This window comes from Phaseolus vulgaris, chromosome 8, assembly GCF_000499845.2.
Source record: "Phaseolus vulgaris cultivar G19833 chromosome 8, P. vulgaris v2.0, whole genome shotgun sequence".
In the NCBI taxonomy this organism is placed as follows: domain Eukaryota; kingdom Viridiplantae; phylum Streptophyta; class Magnoliopsida; order Fabales; family Fabaceae; genus Phaseolus; species Phaseolus vulgaris.
The window spans coordinates 12,919,130-12,943,592 of record NC_023752.2 but is presented as its reverse complement, the minus strand read 5'-3'; the positions used below and the strand labels follow the sequence as shown (position 1 = coordinate 12,943,592).

General features: G+C 29.5%; 1 protein-coding gene across 1 annotated transcript; it reads right to left on the bottom strand.

Moving 5' to 3' along the window:
• Window positions 1-19,821: 19,821 nt before the first annotated feature.
• Window positions 19,822-23,078, bottom strand: LOC137825883 (uncharacterized). Its single transcript, XM_068631683.1, has 2 exons — window positions 22,186-23,078; window positions 19,822-20,446 (listed from the first exon to the last, which is right to left on the bottom strand). Exons 1-2 carry the CDS (start codon window positions 22,635-22,637, stop codon window positions 20,206-20,208), a joined length of 693 nt encoding a protein of 230 aa, XP_068487784.1. The 5' UTR covers window positions 22,638-23,078; the 3' UTR covers window positions 19,822-20,205.
• Window positions 23,079-24,463: the final 1,385 nt, after the last annotated feature.

The window sequence follows — 24,463 nt, the reverse complement described above, 5'->3', positions numbered from 1 at the left end:
ACCTAGTTAAGACCGACGTGTGATTTTTTCTTCATTACATTACCTGTTCTCAACAATCATAAAATGGTAAATCATGTCCACTCAACTTATTCCATTATGAATCAAATATAAAAGAATTAAAACATCCGAAAAACATAATTTTGTATCATAACCAAATAAATCAAAAATTGAAATATTTAATTAATTGTAATCAAAATATAGATTAACCACATTCCATATTCTTGGTATAAGTCTCCAATCCAAATTTTAGAAACAACTAAATGAAAGTTCTCCAACAGAACGGTCATGGTAAGAGAAAATGTTCAAAAGCATAAATATTATGCAATTTTAGTAACTCTTGAATTTCAATATTTTTTAATTTAAATTTTTTTATCGATTAGATTTTCAAAATTTATGAGATTCATTATTATTTTTTTGTTGGTCAAAATATATTTAATAATGAAGCAACATAATCCATCACTAGTGCAAAATCTTATGACCCATCAGTGCAACGTGCCAACCCATTCTTTTAATTTTAGTATGAAAAATAAAGTGAATAAATAGTGTATGCATTCTCACTCAAGATAAAGAATTATAAAAATTAAAAGAAGTAAAATTGACCAAATTTGTACACCCCTCATTATTTTTCCCTCTTTCGCTTACTTCTATACTCTTCTTTAATGGCAAAGACATTGTAATATAGTCATTTTTTATAACAAAATATGACATAATATTAAAAACTTGAGAAGAAAAAGATATGGATGAATAAGTAAGTTATATTGGTAAATAAGCAAAACATTTATCTATTTTTTTTTATATTTTGGATGTAAAGATGTTATAATATCTTAATTTTTATAAAAGAGATTTACATATTTTCAAACTGAAAATGGAAGGTTAACACATGCAATGAATTTAATCAAGACAAAAATCTAACATATATGTACACATCTTCAAAATTTTATTTACCCAATTCTTACCAAATATATTTTAAAATAATTAATTTGTATTCATAGAAATTCCCGCTTCTAATTGAAAATATGCAGCCATATTTATTTTCTAATTTGTAACAAAATTTTACGAATTTATATATTAAATTGAAATAATATTTTTTTTTCTTGAATGATTTAATCAGTACTTAGTAAAATAGGATGCTTATAAATTATTACCAAAATAATATTTCATTAACTAAACTATTTCTTAATATTTTAAAATAGAAAATAAAATTCATGTGATATAACTATGTGTCAAATATAAGTTGGTCTATCCATTATAATAACATAACCGAATCTATGAAAATAATTTTTATTATTGACCAAAGTGATTTGAACGCTCCAAATATTTATAATTATCCTTCTTACAAAATTTAACCAACGGGTCATCCTTAATTGTTATCATGAAAATAGTAAAATATAGAACAAAATTTAGAGAGTGGGGACAATTATCAAACACTATCATATACAAACAATTTTTAATGTATAAGTATTAATTGAATATAAAAAATTAACGCTAGAGAACATTGAAAGAGTAAAGCGAGACAAACAAAAATTACTCACCATCGCGAAAATTATTATCGAAACGTACCTTTGGCGAACGAAGCGTGGTTTGCAGGGGAAGTGGTCCGGTAGTGTGTGTGTTATGTCTTGTGGAATAAGGAAATTTTACATATATATTGTGGAGGTAGGAAAAGTTTTAACTAGTGATGTGAGTTGATTTTAACACTTTGATATTTATGATTGAGATTTTAAGACAATTAATGAGTGAAAACCTAAGGAAAATCCCCACTGAACATTAACTTAACCAAGTGGTTAATTAAATGTGAAGGTTCATTTCACAAAGGCAAAAGGAAAACACAATTATATGGTGAATATGATGACAAATATGGTGCGAAATTGAACAAACAATAAAGGAACAAAGAGAAGACCGAATTATAATTCAAAGAAGCAAAACTAAGAACATGTTTTTGATAGAATGGAATGAAAATGGATAATTGGAATAGATGATGAAAAGGAGAACATATGTGGAGCTATGATGGATCACGCCAGTTGATGGGATGGAATCACCATGAGTGAAAGGAGGCTGCCACTTGAGAGCTTCATATCTCACAAGATAAGACCGAGTTTGGAGGAGAACACTTACTCACTACTCACACAAAAATTGTGCAAAATTTCTTTACTATCATTTCAACTTGTCAAATACACTAGGTAGGCCTCTTATTTATAGGTGAATGAGCCTTGGAGAACAAGCTAAAGGGGTAGGATGGGAAAAGGAAAAAAAATGGGCAGCCTTAGGGTTTGACTAAGTCAATCCCGCATCCTAGGCTTGTCCTTCTAGAAACTAGCTCAAAATGCCTTCAAATGGGTTAGGAACAAGCTAAAATGCTACTCACACCCCGTATTATACTAAAGGTACCTTATTGTAGCTTATATTTGCTATTTGGACCCACAAAGTGAGCCCAATTATTTACAACATATTTCTAAACCTTTAAGAAGACTAGCAAGAAGAACTTTAGGTGCTCTGGTTTATAGCTTCTTCTTCTGCTGATGTTTTCTCAAGGTTTGGTGGGGTTCAACTTTGTATACTGAGATGACTTACCCTTTTGGGAAGTTTTTGTTGTGTCCTTATTCATCTATCAGTTTGAATCAACTAAAATCCTTAGTAAAAAGGATGATAATTAGAAGTAGTGCAAATATGAAAACTATAGTTTTAGTGTCGAATCTGCTTCTGAAATCATAGAAGAGGGGGGCTTGGAAGTATGGGAGGGAAGTTACTCTGAGCTATGGGGTGTTAAAAGTTTATCGTCTTCAATGTTCTTTGTTTGGCGCTTGTTTAAACAAAAAGTTGCAACTGAGGTTAGTTTACAAAGTACGAATATAGTAATGTGTTGTGAAAGTGTTGAATCTGTTGAACATCTTTTCTTCCTATGCAAGGTTGCACAAAAGATTTGGCACTTGTGTGAAAATTGGGCCAGTATGTCAAATGTTATATACAAAAATCCAAATTATCAACTTCAATCTTTTTGGTTTAAACCATTTATCTAAGAAAAGCAACCTTGTTTTGAAAGGAGTGTAGGTAGGTATGATTTGGACATTATGGAAACATAGAAACCTTGTAGTTTTCAATAATGCTAATCCAGATGCATCATATATTTTTATACAACTCAAAGAAATGTTTGGGCATGGATTAGGCACTTTTATCCCAAATCTATTTTCACTTATTCAGATTGGTATTTCAATCCCATCCTCTGCGTTAGTACGTTGGAATAGTTTCTCAGTCACAATATATGACGCTTTTGCATATTTAGTGTTGGTGCAAAGGAGGAATGTTATCCAGGATTTAGAGGTTTCTTATCTTGATAGGACTATAATTATATGTTATATCATGATGGCTTTAGGGAATGTGGTGTGTTTGTTTTTATAATGCTGGTTATGATAGAAAGACGCATGACTTACAAACAAGCAAGAGGCTTCAGGTATAATGGGAGAACCAAAGTTTTTTGTAGGCTACACCCATAAAAGGATGTCATTGCAGCAAAACTTTCGTAGGGCTTGCTGCTAAGAAATTGTGCAACCATAGATCATACCATGTCTTAGAACCACAAGTGCAAAACATGTCCCTCGCTTGCATATTGGGGCTATCTTGAGGCATTTCAATGAATGATTTTCTTTTATTTATGTTTGGAACGGTTCCAACAGTAGGGCGTGTAGAGGGTAGTGGAGGCTTATGTGCACAGTGTAAGGTTTTATATGTATTCCTTTTTTGAGGTTTTGTTTTATGGCTAATTGTAGTATTTTTGTTTCTGGTTTAGAAGAGGACTATGGCTGAGATCTAGATAGTCTATTTATTTTTTTGTATAAGGTTAGAACACCCCTTAAATGTTTCATGTTATTTTTATTTTATTAATTTGTTGCCTATTAAAAAAATTCAACTAATAGTTGCTTTAATTATGTGATTTTATGTGATAAATACCAAATTTCAGTAATATTTCATATTAAAATATCGACACTTATGGGTATTAATTGCTAAAATAAGTATAAAATAACCCCTAATTTATGAAATTATACTTTTGTACATATTTTATGATTTTAATTTAAACAAGAACGATTTATTTACAAATTTGTGTTAATTTCAGGTTTCTATGGAAGAATGAAGATAATTGGGCAAAAGGAAAATATACCAAGCTAAAAAGAGAAAGTTGGAATGCATCAACACTCACCAAAGCTCCCCAAACTCACAAAAAGCCAAGATGCCACTAGTGGATCTCACTCAAACGAGCTCAATATCGCTCGAGCGAGATAGGGCCAAAAAAGGTGGGTTTTTTTTTTTACGTTTTACTCGCCAAGCGAACCCATTAGCGCCCAAGCGAGAAGTCACTTAAGCCCATGAAAATTTGGTTAAATAGGGAGCTTGAGGCACAACCCTAGTGTGCAAGATTGAAGGAAAAACACCATTAAGTGACTAGTTATCCAATTGGGAGAATAGAAGGTCTTAGAAGATGTGTGGCTAATTCTACCTTATGAATTTGGGAGTAATATGTTCAATCTCTTATGTATTGAGGTGATATTTGAATATAATATTTTGTTCTTGATTGATTATTGGTATTGTTGTTTTGTTTCTAATTCTTGATCTAGAATCTTAAATTTGACTGGAAAGTATTTTTATTTTCTGACCTAAACCACAATACTTAACATATTTGAGTGTTATGAATAGACTTGAAATGTTTATTGCTAGTAACGTTTGAGCTGAATTCTAAGTTGTTTTTATAAATATACAAGGAGGAACCGATATTTAGGAAGCATCTAATAATTTTATATGTGATCAGGAATCGTTATAAATGAATTTTATACGACCATCAATATCAATCAAAGAACATAATGTTATCATACTAATCAAAATACATAAGAGTGAGAAAGATGAAACACAATCCCTATTTTTCCAATTGAAGCAACAACTGTTTGCCTTGTTTTCTTGTTAATCATTGCCATCACTACAAATTCCAACAAATTTTTATTATTCTGTTTTATATTTAGCGAATCTTTCTACTTGAATATTCAACTATTACTTGTGAGTTCGATATCCGTCATTATAGACACATTATTAGAGACACATTATTACTTCTGACAACACAGTGCACTGTCGTAAAAAATCACAAATAAGTAAGAATAACCAAATACACACTTAAACTACTCATACTCTTAATCAACTTATATTTACATAAACGTTAGTAGTTTCATCGAGCATTGGTAATCTACTTAAATGTTTCTTGCCTATATGTTTGTTTATGAATGTGTTTGCACAAAACTCAGACATACACTTATTTACAGGTATGTTATTAATATATAACCTCTTGGTCCATCTAAATAAGTCCATATATTATTATTACATAGATTTTGCTTCTATCTTCTTTTGAAGATACGAATCGCAGTTACAGATAAGCTACCTGCTACGTACCCTGATGGTGCATGTGAGGGAGAACTTTGTGTGTTAGTTGTAGAGTGCACAAAGGTGCCTAGAATCATACATAATGTGGCAGATGCCCCCACAACAGCGATGCCTGCCATTAAACAAAAGCTGCGTTTGCGAAATTCAAGCTGGGAAATTGTGCAATGTAGAAAGAACCTACCCTTATTGAGAACACAAACAATCACACCAAAACACACTTACACGACACAGTGCACAGACACAGTGCAATGATAGGACACACACACACACACATATATATATATATATATATATAAAAGAGTGTATGTACGAGTTATGCAAGACATGCAAGACCATGATTTTGTGGCATGTCTACCATCAAAGTAACGACCACTTTATGAGTAGATGTACTGCTCCTTTCCCAATATGTGGTCTTTTTTATTTCCTCACGGGGATATCAAATTTGACTCAATAATACTAATTAACGACTACTTTCATTTGAGGATTGAACAATAATTTAGTTGTGTTCTTGTTTTTAAAGATTAATAGGACCAATTACCACTCAATTCATTAGCCTTGTTGTGACCTCTCGGACACCATTTTCTCATGCCCCTTTTGTTGAATAAAAAAAAGAAGAGAAGCTTGGTCAAAGAGGGATGCATATCGATAACCAAAGGGAAATTAAGTGCATTGTTTAATTAGGTGGAGAAATTATGGTGCACTAGGGTGAGTCTAGTTCAACTTAATTTGATTCAAATTTAAAATGGTTGGTTGTAGATAAAATTAGTTGTTGTTGAAGCAATAAAAGGTTGCTCATACTATAATCAGCGCACGCATTCGATCACAATTTCTTTTGTTTATCTATAGGGTTAAAAGTTTTCTTATACCTTTCTCTTATATATATTTTTATAAAAGTGAAATAAAATACCATAAGATTAAAAAGGAGAATTTGAAATTTCACTTTTTTTTTTGTAATTGATAGTTTCGTCCCTATTAGCTAAGTTCTCTCTAAATGCCTGCAGATATTTTTAATGCATTAGAAAGAACATTTTCCTCATGCACTACACAATGTAGTTTTTACTTTATGGTGTTGAATGAATGACATTTTTTTTCCACAAATAGGGCAGACAGTAATTGTAAGCTTTTACACAGAAGAAGATTGGAGATGATTATGAATTAAAAATGGTGAACACATTGGCCAGATAATAAAGCAAGTGAGGTACCTGATATCACTGAAATGGAATTTTGTTTGATTCTTTTCCACGGAAAATGGTGCACTTGGCCCCCATCATGGCCCCGGTTGTGTGTACACCTGAAAACCATCTTTGATTGAAAGGAGGGGTCATGTTCTTTAAGATTCACTTCCTTCAAGCCAAATATCTTTTCACCTGATCAAGCTTTATTTGGGCTCAGAAAAATATGCCAATGCTGCCAGGGTTACCAACAAAAATCTATGTCACCTTATGTAAATCTGTTGTTCGTATAGGATTATTTAGTAAGTAAATATCACAAACAACTTCAACTACATTCACTATATATCAAATAAATTTACATGACTAAAATGTTAATTCTCACAACTTAAAATGCATGATACAATTTTAAAATTGTGAGAGCTGCAAATTAAAATGCATAAAATGGATCATACAATTTTAAAATTATTTCATTTCGATAAAAGTAATTTTTTTTGTGTGATTTGTTTATGTTTTTATGTATTTTGGTGTTTGATATGTTGATTTTTTTATAACTGTTGCTCAGAGTGATTTTTTTTTTTTGATTAATTTTGGGTTAAAGAATAACTAATAATTTTTGTTAGAAGTTTGGAATAGGTTGGAGTGTGAGATTCTATTTTATCTCTCTTCTTAATTCTTGTATAAAGATTATATCACTTCTTAAATAATCTATATTTATTTATTGTTTTTTCCTGATAAAAAAATATAAATATAATTTCTTTTTTTCTTACATAATTAATCTATACCTATATATAAAGAGATTCTCCATTATAGATGTACACAAATTTTTTCCGATTCTATCCTTATTTAATATATCTCATTTTATTAATAAATGAAGTATTTTATCATTTCATATGAATTATTTAAAAAATAAAATTAGTTTTTAATTCTTTAAATTAATATTAATGTACAGTTTTTATATGATTCCCCACTTTTCCCTTAGTTCCTTATTTTAAGGCAACAAAGAGAACATATTTTCACACATTTCCACACCAAATCTCACGTATAAAATAAAATAACCTCCACTTTTAATCACTATATGCACTTTATTTTTTGCTTTTCAATTTTGACTCATTCAAAATTATTTTTTGTATGTACGTTACATTTATATCATTATGAAAATTGAGTAAAAGAGAAAAATATGAATATACACTTGTAAACTAGTAAGTATAATACTCTTTACATTATTACAAACTGCCTAGGTTTCCACTTGTAAACTAAACTAGTAAGTATAATACTCTTTAGATTATTTATCTATGTTGGACACTTTTTTTAGTGTAAATAAATGGTAATGGCTGGGTTATTTGAATCAACATATCTATTTGTAAATAACTAAGAGAAGTTGGATTTTATGACTCATCAGTTCATTCAAATAAAAAATAATAGTTAACGGGTAACAAGTTAGTTATCTATCACATCATTTTTTTTTTATATCAGTTCATTGCTTTGGGCATACACGGACGATTTATTAAATCAGCCACAGACTAAGAAATTACGGGCTTTGTTAATGGCACCCCTTTATTCTTAAGTATACCTTTATTTTAGTTTATACAAAGTTACAATTTGGAGGAACACATTTCCGTAGGTCAAGATACAAATGAAAACGTATTATTATTTTGTAATGACGTGTATTCCCAATTCGAAACAAACAAGTTTCTACTCGGTATTGAAAAATCATGCATAATGCGACTTTGTTTCAGTTTTATTAGTTTTCAATACAAAATGGAACTTGTTTCCACTTTTTGTATTAGAAAATTATACAATTTTTTTTCTTTCTCCATAGAAGTTTGAAGTTGATTAAAGATACCAAGTCACTGTTTTTCACTCTTTAAGAAGAAAAACCAAAGTTTTCTTGAATGATCTTTCATATTTAAATGTAAAAGACAACACTATTACTAATAAAATGATTATATTTTTCTTTTTCTTTTTAGATTAGTTATACAAGGATTATATTTAAACTGATTATATTTTTATAATAAAATGAGTTTCCAATTTTTTTGTTTTTCAATAAAAGGATGAAATTTCTGTACATGACTTTTTTCTTCTTCAATCGCTGATAACACAAAGATCAAAATACACCGATTCAAATACCTTAATTTTTTAGAAAGAGAATTACCATAAAATAGATAATATTTTTCTTCTTATAAGCAAGATAAGGAGAACACTTATCCTTATTTGCACCATTTAAATTTGAAAAGAAAAAATCTTGAACAATTATTTAAGTTGCTTCCTTTTTTATTTGTGACTAAGAATTTTGTAACACAACTTTGTCAAATATCAAATTCAACAGTTAAAATAAATTGAAACTACAATAGAGTATAAACTATAACATTTCAACCCATAAACCCTAAAACAAATATATGCAAACATATGATGTTTGCCTAACAAATATTTCAAGACTGCACAATTATAGAAGGTGAGTGGTCATATAAAAAAAAATATTTTTAAGTAAAAATTAGAAGAAACAATTCTAACTAGTCTCGAGAAACATGACATTATAACATTCACATTACAAACCAACGAGAAGATATGTCATAGACGAAGTAATAACATGATCATCATTATAGTTATCATTATATTTTCTTTTTACTTACTCATATTCTCCATTTTCAAACCATAACAATGCTGCATGGTTTGCCCCCTTTTTTTTACTATAATGGTTGCATTTAGAACATTAAAACCTTCCATAGTTTATTATTTTATTTTATCTTTTTTAATCAATTAATAGGTTACTTCAGGAGTATAAGGCTTCTACCGTATTTTTTATTACACTAATATTATTGACTCATTCATTCATTTATTACGTACACTAATATTTAACTTATTTAAGTTTTTTTATTACTGACAAATTTTACTGATGGATGAAATTATCGACGAGTCAACCGACAAATTTTATTGACAAATTTAAAAATTAATAAATAATTGAACATTAATCAATATCCGAGCATGAAACATTTTTCATCACTAATATTCGTCGATAACTGAGTGTCAACATAATTCATCAATAAATTTAACAATATTAATAATAATTATAATAATAATAACAATAATATTAATAATAATAATAATTACAATAATTTATATATGTATATAAAAAAAGATTTCTCTTTATAACTACTTTTGGTATACACATTTTGTTTTCTATTTTATTAAATTATTTAGATTTTTGGTTAAGTGTGGAGAAATTTTTATGAGTAGAGCAGTTTTAAGAATTATAGCGTAATTATTTTAAGAAAATTGTTTTCCACTTGTTTTATGACGTAGAACAGTTTTAACAATGATACTATATTTTTTTTTTTAAAAATAAATATGTTTTCAGTGATTTTTGTTTGCTTTTAAAACTACAATGTACCAGTACACTATCGCCAAAGTAGGTTTTGAATTTTAAACAAAATAACCTTTGGTGTGACATTTTAATTTTTATGATTCTTCCTGATAAGTGTTTGATTTCAGTAATATTTCATATTAAAATATAGACACTTATGAATATTAATTTCTAAATTATGTAAAATAATCTTTAATTTATGAATTTATACCTTTTTACATATTTTATGATCTTTATTTGAATAAGAACATTTTATTCCCAAATTTGGTGTTAGTTTAATGTTTATAGGGAAGAATGGAGATGATTGGGATAAAAAGGAATAATATAAGTTACAAGGAGAAAGCTGAAAAGCCAAAGAACACACAAAAGTACAAAAAGCTCAATTCAATAGCAAAGCAATTCGCTTGAGCGAGAAAGCGTCAGAACCATTGGGTCATTTTATGTTTTAATCAACAAGCCCAGTAGTGCGAGGGAAGAAGTCATCTAACTCTAACAAATTAGGTTAAATATGGGGCTTGAGGCACAACCCTAATGTGCATGATTGAGAAGAAAACGCCATTGAGTGAATTGTAATCCAATTGGGAGAATAGAAGGTGTTAGAAGATGCATGATTAATTCTACCCTTTAAGATTGAGAGTAATCTGTTCAAACTCTTGTGTATTGAGGTCATCTCTGAACATAATTTTTTGCTTTTGATTGATTATTGATATTGATGTTTTGTTTCTAATTCTTGATCATAAAATCTTAAATATGATTGGAAAGTATTTTTATGGTTCTAACCTAAACAATAATACTTGACATATTTAAGTGTTAAGAATAGACTTGAAATGTTAATTACTATTAACGTCCAAGCGTGACTCTAAGTTGTTTTTATAAATATGCGAGGAATCAACATTTATGAGGCATCTTAAGAATTTTATAGGCGAGAAATCGATATAAATGATTTTTATACGACCATCAATATCAATCAAATGACATAATATTATCAGACAAATCTAAATACAAAAGAGTGGGAAATATGAAACATAATCAATTTTTTCCCAATTGTAGCAAATATTTTTTGATTTGTTTTCTTGTTAATTCTTGCCATCATAACAATTCTCAAATCAACTTTTATTATTTTATTTTATATTCAGCGAATCTTCTACTTGAATATTCAACTCTTCCTTGTGGATTCGATATTCGTCCTTTGTCGTAAAAAGTCATCACTTCCTCACTCTAACAACGTTCTTCTTCACGGACGACCTATTCCTTTCACCACAAATGTGGTGTTGAAGCTTTTCCAAATTTGCCATTAGAGCTCCGAGTCTAGGGTTTTTGATGCGATCTCAACAACTTGGATTCACAATTGAAACCCGTCATTTTCCCCACCTTTCATGACTAGACTCTTAAAGTCATTCCTTGCGACGATGCTCATACTCTATTCTTATCAGGTTCGCTTTTTATCCATCTTTGTCAAATTTGTTATACTTTTATTTTATTTTATTTATTCTTTCAATTAAATTGACAATTATTAATAAAAACAAATTTTTGAATCATTTATCCATAATTTAATTTATATTTATAATATACTTGTTCTTTTGAGATTAGGCAAAACAAAAACCATACATATTTTGAGACACAATTGAACTCTTCTTATTTTTTTCCTATTTAATACAAAATCCACACATCCACACATTATATAAGACCACCTAATTAAGATTCATTCCATATAAGGAACCAACTTAAATGAGGGTAGTGTGTAAAAACAATTTCACATAAGACACCAACTAATGAAAATCTAGAATAGACCTCATTGTTCAAATATTAGAAACTATAAAAATTTATATCGAACAATTTGAGGATAAACATGACATAAACATTTCAAGAACACAAATTAACAAGTGAAATGTTTTTATTGAATAGTTACATAGGGCTTGAAAATAAGGACAACCTGAAATTAATGAGTTGATATACAAGTCAATTGAAGTTCATCCGGTTCAAACAGATAAATGATAAAAAAATTGCATTTATCAACACAACATATTATTAACAAAGTTAACCCAATACGACAAGTAAGCAAGTGTAACAACAAAACTAATAATATCCAATGATAATAACTTGTTCACTTTTAGTAAACCCAACATGCCGGCCAATCCAATTTCACATAATAAGTTGTCAAGCATTTTAACTACCATAGAATATGAATAAACATAATGAAACAAGTTTTTAGATGTCCTCCATATCAACCCAAATTGCAAATAAGTAATACAATGCATTTAAACATTATCGAAATCAAAATTGTGGCAAACCCAAACCATACCAACCTTTAAACCTGACAAGTTCAATAATAGATTCATTAAAACTCAACATCCCTCCAACTATTCATTATTGAATAACATAATACATGAGAAAGACATAAAAATTGGGATAAGATTGTTGAACAACATAAACAATAAAATTAGAATATTAATAAAATAATGAGTCCAATGAATGTCAACTTCAACTTATACTAAAAAAAAAATTAATTTTACCAATAAACAAAATTTGTCAGTAGTGCCAAAATTTTGTTAGTGAACAAAAGTTTCCGAAAAAAGCAATGATAAAAAATCTGTCAATAATATATTTATCTATAGTTTTACCAACAAAAAAATTAAAAAAAAAGTTGTCAGTAATTACCACTGAATAATCCGTCGGTAAGTATCACTAAAATAATATTATTTATTATTTATTTATTAAATTTGTTATCATTATTAATATTATTTATTTATTTGATATTTATTATTATTATTATTATTATTATTATTATTATTATTATTATTATTATTATTATTAACATTTTAGTACACTGTGAATCAAACCGAAATCCTATGAGTTCACTACACCAATTTGTTTTTATCATGTTGTCATTTTTATTACTCTTATTATGATACTATTATTATTATTATTAATAGTAATAATTATTAATATTAATAGTAATGTTTTAAAAATATTAAAAATAATTTTATTAATAATATTAAAATTAATGTTATTAATGTTATTATTATTATCAATATTAATAATATTCATTAATAATAATATTATTAATATTAGTGATAATAATAATAATGTTAATAAAAGTTAATTATGTTAATAATAATAATAATAGTATTAAAATTATTAATAATATTAATAAATTATTTAATTAATATTTTCAATATATATATATATTGATATAAAAAAGATTATTAGTATTACTATTATCATAAATTATTATTAATATTTCTCATTATTAATATATTTATTATTTTATTTTTATTAGCTATGCAAGTAAATAGTGAAAGCAAGATTTATTGCCCTTTATACAAGACAAAATTTAGACTTCCTAAAAACATAAGACATGCATATGTATCCTATTTATCATTTATTGAACTTGGAAAAATGAGTCATAAGTTTGAAACTTCATACAATGCAGTTGTAAGTGTAACTATTAAATTCAACATTTATTTTGAAAACATAAATTTTATTTTAAATATTACTTTAATATGCTAGAAAACAATTTAAATATATAGATTTGGTGCAGTTTCTGTTTTAATTGCATAGGATCAAAATCCATGTTGCACCTTTCTTTTTCGTAAGTCACATCACGACACTTTAATTTTTTTTTAAAGTAATATATTATTGGGCCAATGCATGAGAAGTGAAGCCCAACAATGACTTATTTGAATTATAAACTCGATTATTTAAACAAGCACTTATGTTTAAAGCTCCCAATTTCAAACATTCATTTTTTTTTTATGTTTTCAATTTAGATTACAAGACATACTAATCAGAAATGAGAAATAGATGAAATTCCATTTAAGTTAAAAAAGTTAAATTGACTTTAAAAAATATTAATAGGAAAATTTACTTACTAATAGAAGAAAACCAACTTAAATATTGCTAAAAGAAATTTTAATTACCAATTACACAATATGTATAACTTTGAAGAAGGCAAATGCTATTTTACTAATTTCTTTTTCATTTATCATAGATAAACATTTTTGCATTCGGTAGTATCTATTTTAAGCATATACTAAGATGACTAAAGTAAAGATACTAACTTATGTTTGTTTTATTACAATAAATAGTCAAAGAATCACATTATGAATCACTGAAAAGTGCTGTGAAACACTTATAGAGGAAAAAAAAGATATAAAACGAGCTTTAACAAAAAAAAAATGTAGTTAATATTTTATAACAAATTAAAAGGAAAAATAGGTTCACTTAAAACTAAAAAATTAACACAAACATCTAAGAAATCAACTGAAGGAAATCACTCAACCAAACAAAAGAAACAGCATTAACTTCATAATTTTCACTTATAGCTTTATCAGGAAAGTCTTATCAGTTTTGTTTGCATGGGTGAAAGTGGAGAGGAAAAAAAAAGTGTATGAAAAATTAGGTTAATTGAATATACAGAAAGTGAGAGTTTGATTGTAAAATTTGTAGATGATATAATTGATGCGACGGAATTATATAAAAAGATTAATTATTTTATTAATTCAACTACCAAAATTTTCTTATCTTAAATTTCAATTATTTTAATGAAAATAAGTATGTTTATATATAAAGATTTATATATTACTTTAAGTATTTGTGGTTGAAATTTATAAGTAAAGGAAAGATGTAGTTTTATTATATATAAATCTATTAAAATAAATATTGTGTAAGCACATTAGTTTTAAAAAATCTTAAAAATATAATTCATCTTCACCTTATATGTATAATACTTAATTATAAAAAAAAAATTAAATTCAACTTCACTGTCTACTTATTTATCAAAATAATAACTCATATACTTGTTACCTATGTCTCAAAATAATAACTCATACTTGTTATTGATACCTATATATATTTAAGTAATACCATATGTGTGTTTAGAAATAAGTATTTAATCAATATGTCCATTTTCATGTTCATTTTTATGCAAATTTTTAAGAGGTCAAACCAAACAAAACACGTAAATGTAGGAATGTACATTTGTTGGATCATTTATTGGTGAAAAAGGGAGTGATAATGGATTATCATTGAGAGCATAATCAATTAAGTTTCCATCCATAATCAATTGTTCATTCACCCATAATTGATTATGGATTCTAATGACATGTTGATCCCTAAACATTGAAAAGAGGGATATGTTCATGGCACCATGTCTTATAGGTTACAATTATCCAAGAAATCGTGTAAAATGTCATAAAAAAGAAAACCATGGTGAAAAATGAATTTAATAAAATTGTACACATAATTGGAATACAAATTTTCAATTAATTATAACCAATACAATGGGTAAAATGAATTTGAAATATAACTACAAGAAAATTATTAAATAGCAACCAAATTTAGAGACATAAAATAATTAGTCACTATATTGACTAAATTAGATACTATTTTAAAGACTTAAAAATTATTGGTATCTAAAATTGTTTCTATTATTAATAAAAGTTTATAAAATGGTTCTAAATTGATATCTAAATTAGCTACCAAGGTTTTAACTACTAATAAATTAGTCTCTAAAAGACTAATAAAGACTAATTTAGAATATAAAGTAGTAAGTAGCTAAAACCTTGGTAGCTAAATGTTAGATACCAATTTAGAAACTCTTTTATAATTTTTTATTAATAATATAGACTGCTTTAGATATCAATAATTTTTTTTAGTTAATAAATGATCTCTAATTTAGTCAAATAGTAACTAACTATTTTAATCTCTAAAATTAGTTTGTATTTAACGATGTTCTTGTAATGTATTAATAAATATATACTCAAAATTTAAAGTATTAATAGATATATAGTTGTATTATGTGTATTGTATCTTTGATAAATTTATGAAAAACATTATTAAACTTGATTGTATCCTTGATAATTTTAAAGTCTTAAGTTATATTATTGTTGACCCATACGAGAACATGCAATCAGTTGACTAGCACATGCAACACTTTTGGAAAAGAGTGAATAAAGTCATAATCGAATTATGATATGACTCCATCGATTATTCATGTGGCCATAATCGGCTATGAAGTGAAATTGGCAAAGGCAAATTATAAGAAAGTGTAATTACTCTTTGCACACTTTCATTGCAAGTAAAAAAAACCACATATACGAATGAGTGCATGAAATAAAGCAGAGACAACTTTATCATTGCATAAAGCTAACCCAGCTTAGTGCTAACTCTTTCTCAATCTCCAAATTCAACACAACAGTTGAACCACCCAAAACCAAACAAGAATAGGAAAGTGGAAGTCATGTATTTCTTCGAATGTAGAGTAGCCCGGAGAGTATGGTGCCTTTGTAGTGAATGGGTGGGGGAACCAACAGGGTTTCATAGGGAAGGCAAATCCCATTTCCCACAGTTTAATCTGAACTGGGCTACACAAGAGATAAGCAGATCTTGGAGGTGTGTTTGGATTGCAGTGGTCGGAGAAATTTGGAAACAAAGAAATCAAGTCATTTTTAAGGAAGGTCGAGCAGACAACTCTAAAATCTTCACTTTGGCTCAACTAAAGGCGTGGACGTGGCTTACCAGCAAAGAGAATCTAGCTGAATTTACATACGCCCACTAGTGCATAAATCCTACGGAATGTCTGAAATCTATCCGGAAGAGAAGATGAAGAAGGAAGAGTTTGTTTTAATAGTAGGAAGTCTTTTACAGCTGTAAACTATTTTTAATTTTGTTGTCGTGATGTTTCTGAGATTAGTGCTACTAATGCTCTTAGAGAGCTAGTTGTTAGTTGTTTGCAGGTGCAACTGAAGTCACGACAAAGGTGATTCAATGCTCGGTTATGGTTGAAAGATATGATGAATGTTTTTTATGTTGGGTTCCCTTATTGGATTCTTTATCATGTTATATGTTTGAAATTAAAAGGGTAGTATTAGGGTGGGGTTAGGTGCTGGATGGGATCCTTTGTTTTTTCATTATCTTCATATGTATCTTGATTACCTATTTTGTGCATTAACTATTGGTTAGATTTGTTTATCTATGTCTATTGGTTGAAAAGGTCTTATGGTAAGGATGCAAGGACAATGATTCTCTTTGTGGTGGAGTCATATATACGTTACAGTTACAAGAAGGGCGCTGAGGAAGGGACAAGGAAGATGATGATGTAGAAGTGATTTATTAAGCAAAAAATGGTCCTGGGTTAATTTTTGCAGTAGCAAGCAGGACAAAGGTTTGTTTGAGGGGTCTGCTAGGAAAAATATGACCTGTAAGCCCATGTCCAAATGCTGTCAATTCTGGTCAACGTTATGCAGTTTTTGCAGATGCACGTTTTATGTGGTTGGTTGACTAGCTTTTGGTGCTTAAAAGATGAGGATGTGCAGAGTTTTTTGTAGCTATTGGAAGTAGATTGACAGCAAAGGTCGTGCCTCACTTTGGCAATAAAATGTAGTACACAAGGTAGTAGGTTTGGTATTGTTGCAATGGGTAGGGAGCTAGCTAGACTTCAAGTTTTTATATTGTTAAAATTCTAGTAGCTAGATAGCCATCAAGTTTTTGGTTTGTTGGTCTTTGCAAAATCAGTTATGTTTGGGTAAGGGCTGTTTAAATAGTTTAAGATTCTTAAGTTAAGTGGTGTGTCAGTTAATCTTGCTTTGCTTTGTTGATTGCTTAAATTAGGAGTATCTTATGTATAAGGATTGGGACACCCCTAAAGTGTTCCATTTTATTCCATTAATTCATTGCTGATAAAAAAAAATCAGTAAAAGTATTTACACACTAAGTACTAAATAAAGTTTTTCAATCTTTTAAAAACTAAATTGTCCGGTGAGCATTCGAGAAACAAATTATCATTTACCCTTTAAATGATATATAATTATTATACTTGTACGTTTAAGTTTAAGTATTATTTTTCAGTCAATAATTATAACTATTAACTTTAAAGAAGTGAAGTATTTGTATCGGTCGGCATCATACAAATATGTCTTAATCTTGGTGACCGGTCGTGCAAGTTAAATAAAGTAAAAGAATTGAATAAATAAAGGAGCAACAACAATTATGATAGCATTGAATGAGTCATATAACATCCCGAAATGTACGAGAAATATCCAACATAACAGATAAAACTGACTAATTGAAACTAACTGAAAGATACATCTTCCTGGTATTAAGGAATCACTACACGCCAGTTAATAACTGACTAATTGAAACTAACTGAAAGATACATCTTTTTGGTAAATCACTACACGTCAGTTAATAACTGATATTCGGCCCATCAAAGTGAGGACCCATGAACCAATACTATAAATAGAGTTCTTTGTTGATGAATAAGGTACGTTTTTACATTCAGCTAGAATACACCTAAGTCAAAATACTCACTTCAGTGTTTGAGTACAATCACAGGTACCACAACCGAGCATCAACATTTAAGGAAGGAAGTTTGAAAGAATCTAAAAATCATCGACACGTCAGTAATTATACATTCAACCACATGTACTATCTGGTTCACTCGCCTATTCAGTATTAAAATAAGATTTACAAACTATCACGTATTATTTTATGAAATAAATAATATTTTTATTTAAAATATTAGTAAGGAAATAATATTATTTTTTGAAAACTTAAAGTTAGTGGTGGCGTTGGTGGCACAACAGTGATTCGATGATGGCTTTATGGCAGCCTTCTGTTGAACAACGTCCTATGCCTATGAATGTAATTGAAGGCAACTTCAAAGGGTTTCTTGAATTCCCCAACTAGGTTCTTGGTTTTAAGAATGTTCTAGATCTTCCCACTCATCCTACCTTAATTCATGGGTAACTCCTTCCCACCTCACACATGCACTCTTTTCTTGTGGTGAAGAAATGTGCCTCATAGATATCACAAAAAAAATATATTAAAAAATTAAACAAAAAGTGGTCTAATTTGAATTTTTTTCTCATGCAACACTGTTTGCGTTTTTGTTGGATGACACAGTGCACTCAATATTTATCCAAAATTAATTATTTTTATAATTTTTTCTCTAACATTTCCCTTTAATATTATTTAATAAATTAAAATATAAAAGAAAATTATAAAAATCAGTTCAGAATTCAATTTTCTAGAAATCAAATTCTTATCCCTTTTTTTCGGTGCCATATAAACTAATCTAAGATCCAAATTCGATTTTTGGAGACCGAATTCTTATCTAAATAAAAAATTATGCTATTTGTGTAAAATAAAAATACCGGAATGCATGCTACGTCAGAAAAAAAAATTGTCCAATTTTGTTACTTTTTAATTGATCTGACCTTATTAGTGGGCCTTATGGGGGCCCAAAGTTCACTATTGCACCAGGATGGGACACCTCGATGACAAGCCCCAAAGGAGTTGTTAAGTCAAGGGAGTGTTGTGAACCCCTCCAACTATCTCATATGTTATTACCAACATTTTTATTTTGGCATTTATTACTTTAAGCACTTCATTCAATACTCGGTATATTTAAAATATTCATTAGCAATAAGTGCTTTTTTTAACATGGTCCACCTTACACGTGTTGAATGCTGAATAGGGATGTATGTATGACCAAGAAAGACTTTTTCGTTAGAATACACAAAATTATGATTCCAGTTCTTTAAAGTGTGTATCGAAATTATACAATTTTTTCAAAAAATTACAAGAATTCACATAAAAGAATTACGTTAAAATATGCTTCTTTATCTTTTAATAATATTATAGTAATAAACTTCCCTGCAAATCTATCCGTTCGGACAAGTGTCTACGAACATGGACAGAGGGTTGTGTACACTGTAAAAGCTGTGCCTTCTGTTGAATCAGAATATTTAAACAATTACTTCTTTTTTGGTCTACGAAGGACTTTGTTTTTTAAATGTGAATCAATGGAGAAGTAATTGATCTAACAAGCATGGATGTTGTATCATATACTATTGAATAGAGAAGCAATGTCACCAAATCTTACAAGTAAACTAAGAAATCACCCCGTACAAAAGGACAATGAAGTAACAATACAATATAAATATGTAATATACATTTGAATAAACATTGTAGTACTTGTTCAGAAATTACATTGACTCTGAAAGACAGAACAAGAGAGGCTAGTAAAGCTCAATAATTTAGGACGAATGCACAACAGAAAATGTCTATTTGCACGGAAAGGAAGTTCTACAGCTACCTTTATAACCCAACAATGCCTCAAATGGTAGAGGGTTCATTCTCTAAGCAAGTGTTTGTAGGGTCTCGTTTTTTTTTCTCTCTTTTTTCTTTTCATCTCTCTTGTTTGATCCCTACTCAGCTTTAAATTGTGAATGAAACTTGCCTCAGCAAACCCTACGATGATGGCACATTAAAGTGGAAAAGCCATGATATCACAAATGCAAAAACCATGCAAGCAAGCAAGAAATTGAGGAAGCGATGGCCGTGCCAAAATCTTCGAGGTTCTGTAGAAGGAGCAGGTGTGGAGAGTGTGGCTGCTGCTGTAGTAGCATTGTTGCCGTCACTAACATGCTCTGTCGAATCCTCGTTTGTTCCATAAACATTCCGAGCAACAGAATGACAAATTTCACAAGTCCTGTTAAAGTTTAAGCAAACAGATATAATTAGAAAAACACAAATCTTAAAAATTCAAGAGAAATCTATTCAGGTACATTTTTAATATTGCAATAGAACAAGTACAATTGCAATCATATACGTCAAAGACAACATTAACTACTAGCCACTTCAAAACTGGATGCTTCAAACAAACAAGCAGGCTTGCCAAAACAAAAAGAGCCATGATATTTTCTGCTCATACACTAGAAGCATTGTTGAAGGGTTATGTTATTTTCTCACTCTTGTAAGAAATGAAATTTCATTTAAATTTAAATCAACCAACCTTACTGTTTATACTAAGTTGTCATGGCAGAAGAGTTAACCAATAAGACTAATGAATATGATTCTACAGTTTTCTGGTTCTAGTTAGCCTAACTTAAATCTCTATATACAAGTGTCCAATTGCCTTTTTATAAGTTCACAACTGTCTTTGACGAACCGTGTCACATTTTTAAAGTCTCAAAACAAAGGTAAAGAAGATATCATAAATATTTGCCACCAAGCAAAGCATCAATACATCAATTAAAGAAGATTCCAAAATTGAAAAGATTAAAATTCTGTCGCGTTATTGGATTTTTATTTATCCATGAAGTATTGCATTTGGATGGATTTGCGTCTGAATCAATCATAACAATAGATCCTTCCTCAATAAATGGCCCCTATAAATTGCTTTTAAATTGACAATGAAGCATGGACGGTCACCAGTCCATCAATAAAGCAAGCCCTACCATGTTATCATAAAAGCACAAATAACTTGTTTCCTTACTTTGACTTGGAATTTAGGGATTGTATTTAAAATTAAGAACTAGCACCCTGCCACTGAATAAAAGTTTTAAGTGTTCCATCTTCTTCAAGCGACTCTGCTGAACCAGAAAATGAAGTATGAAATTATTTTACCTCAACAACTGCAACAAGGGATCAGGACATTTGTACCAACATTCAGTAGCTTGTGGTACTCTCAAGTCACAACTATTAGGCAATCTAAAAGTTGGCATCATGCATCATAGATGAACAGATTATATGGGACCAGTAACTTGCAGATTAAAATATTCTATGTGGCACTTCAGTAAGCAACTAGCATCTACCAAGATATTTGAATCCATGAATAGGAGTCAGAAGGGGTCAAATCTCCACTTTGAAAGAGATAAAAAGAATAAGAAAGAAGATTAATATATAGATTCCTAAATTTCAGAAAAGGGGCAAAGCAGCAAAGAATCCCACTGTGCTTAGGTAGGCAAGCCAGCGAATCGGTGGGACTAGTTGATGCTTTATGCCTTTCTTTTTCCATAATCTTCATTAAATAATTTAATCTTCTATAACTTTCCCCTTTCTCGGACAAATAATTGAGTCTTCCCCCACCCTGCAATTTAATTCTTTACACCTTCTAAAATATGTTTCCAAATACTTCCCCCACCATCTTCTTCCCCAGCCTTACACTAATTACTGAGTTAAATAATTTCACAACACAATTCCACGTTATACACTTCAATTACTTTCCTACTCTCTAGTCATTAACATCAAACCCTTCAAGCAAACAAAAATCTGTGACTAATATTGTAAAACTTTCAAACAGCAACAAGACATAACATGTTATCAATGCCATGAAACAACAAAAGGGTATCTTAAATTTCTAAAAATAAAACCAAAGATTTAGCATAAAAATCAAATCCACGTGACAAAAATAGTAGGGAAAGTGAAGGATTTCAGTTTCACATTCACCTATTTCCCTTAATCTTGAACCAGGCCTCAGCACAGTGCTTGTGAGCAGCAGCCAAATCATCCTTACAGGAACAACCCAATTCTATGGGGGCACCAGACTCATGGCTATCACTCTCCAAACCCATGTGACAAATCCTACAATCCTTCTCCACTCTAGCCAAATGCACTTTGATCTCAGGAACCCCAGTTCTAGTTTCCACCTCCACAGAGCACTCAGAAACAGAAGAAGCTCTCCCAGAATGAGAAACACCCCCAGCCTCAGGATCAGAAACACAAGCAAAGCTGTAATCATCATATGAACCACCATTTGTTGAGTAGAAACGGGAGTAGCAAGAACCATCATCAGCATCAGAGAAGCATAAGCTCCCTTCACCGCTAACATCACTTCCAACAACCGAACGGCGATGGTTTCCTTGCTCCAAATCAACACGGGACATCTGCAAGGTGTCCATTTTTTGACCGACAAGAGACCAGAACAAAGAAACAGCCCAACAAAGACAACAATAACGTTTTCTCAGAGCTTGAGACAGAAAACATGAAATGCCTCAAAATTTGGAAAGTTGGGATTACACATATAAAAAAAGAAATAAGATAAAAAAAATGGAACTTGGGGTTAAAGAATTGAGAAACCGGATTAGGTGAGCATTCCCTTGAACCCCATTAATGCGAAGTTCCAAAAGTTTCAAGTTTTGGAAGGGAGTGAGGAAATTTGCATCCTTTTTTTTACTGTGAATGGAGAGAGAAAGGGTGTGAATGATGGGACGAAGAGTACTGATGCGGTGGAAGAAGGCAGAGACAGTGACCCTGCCAACAACAACACAAACAAAGGTGCTGTGGGAGCACAGAAAAACTCCCACGAGATTGCATTGATAGAGGAGTGTGACATGGGAAATAAAAATAATAACATTAATATTCATTCTCTTATCAACTACAGATTATTTCTCTTTTAAAATACTATTTTGGCAAATAGAATTCATACATAATTTGTTCTTTTAAGATCTTCTATACAGTACATTTCCATACAAAACAACTTTTTCAAATTACACCGTATTCAATAAAATTTACGACTTAAGCCAAATGCAATAAACTTATTTACAGAAAAATAGTGGTTTATATAAGTAACGCTACTTTTTAAAAAAAATATTTTAAATAAGAAAAATTAATGGAAAATATTTTAAAGAATTAAATATACATGTCACAAATTTTGTATATTAAATTAATGTGCACTATAAGCTATTAGTTGGAACAAATATGCATTATAAACGTTCTAAGTAGGCATTCATTTTATTCAAGTGTTGTATTTTTCATTTAAAATTTGTTTATTTGCAATTTTAGTTGTTTAGATTTTAATTACATCCATTAGTTTTGCTTTGAAAAAGAATATATTCACTTGTACAATTATGGTTTGGTGACAATTTAGCTTTATTTAACTAACTTGATAAGAGTGTATTTTAAAAATTTGAAAGAAAAAAGTATAAGTAGGTTTTAAATCTAAGTTATCTGCTAAGTAAATTTGTGTGCTTTATAAATTAAGAAATGTATAACACTTCGTAAAACCTTAGTTAATAACTAGATATATAATTGTATAAGACTCAAAAGCTTTTTAGAAAAAAAAATATTTACATTTCATGTCAAATATGAAAATTTAAATATCTTATAACCCAAAAGTTTATAGGTTGCAAGTGAGTTTGTTCTCATGTTAGATACAATGAAAATAGATTATATATAAGTAAAAACATTTTTTTAAGCTAATATAAATAAAATATAAATTATATAAAGATCATCATCGTGCATATATCTAGATAGTATATATGAATGTTAATCAACTTATATTTAATCACACATCATTTCATGATTAAATGCAAGACATTACGTAGAAGATTATATAATCACAATAAATAAGTCTCACCAAATACTTGACATCTCCTAAACCGACCAAACTTAGTTGGCCTATGCTTTCGATATCAAGGTAACATAAAGTATATGTTATCAAATCATATGTAAATCTCACCCAACTTCTTACAATTTGAACTCTTGTCTACATGACTAGATCATAAGAGAAGCAAAGATAATTTTGTTAATGCGAGTCTTATGTTTATTATCGTCATCAAAGGCATGATACCATATGGATATCCCCAAAATGTCCATCAAGGACAATGAAAACCACCCATCTAGGGCATGTTGCTCTTGAAGAGTATACTCAAACCTTAAGTAAAACTGTTTTGACAATGATTTTGAAGATGTTTTGTGGAAACAGGACAAAAACAGAAGAATGGAG

Bases quoted from the DNA above. Each gene is read 5' to 3' on its own strand.
- LOC137825883 (XM_068631683.1), bottom strand. From the start codon at position 22,637: ATGGACACCTTGCAGATGTCCCGTGTTGATTTGGAGCAAGGAAACCAT. The intron at 20,447-22,185 runs GTGAATGTGAAA...AAACTTTAACAG, and splicing joins TTCAAGATTAAGGGAAATAG to GACTTGTGAAATTTGTCATT.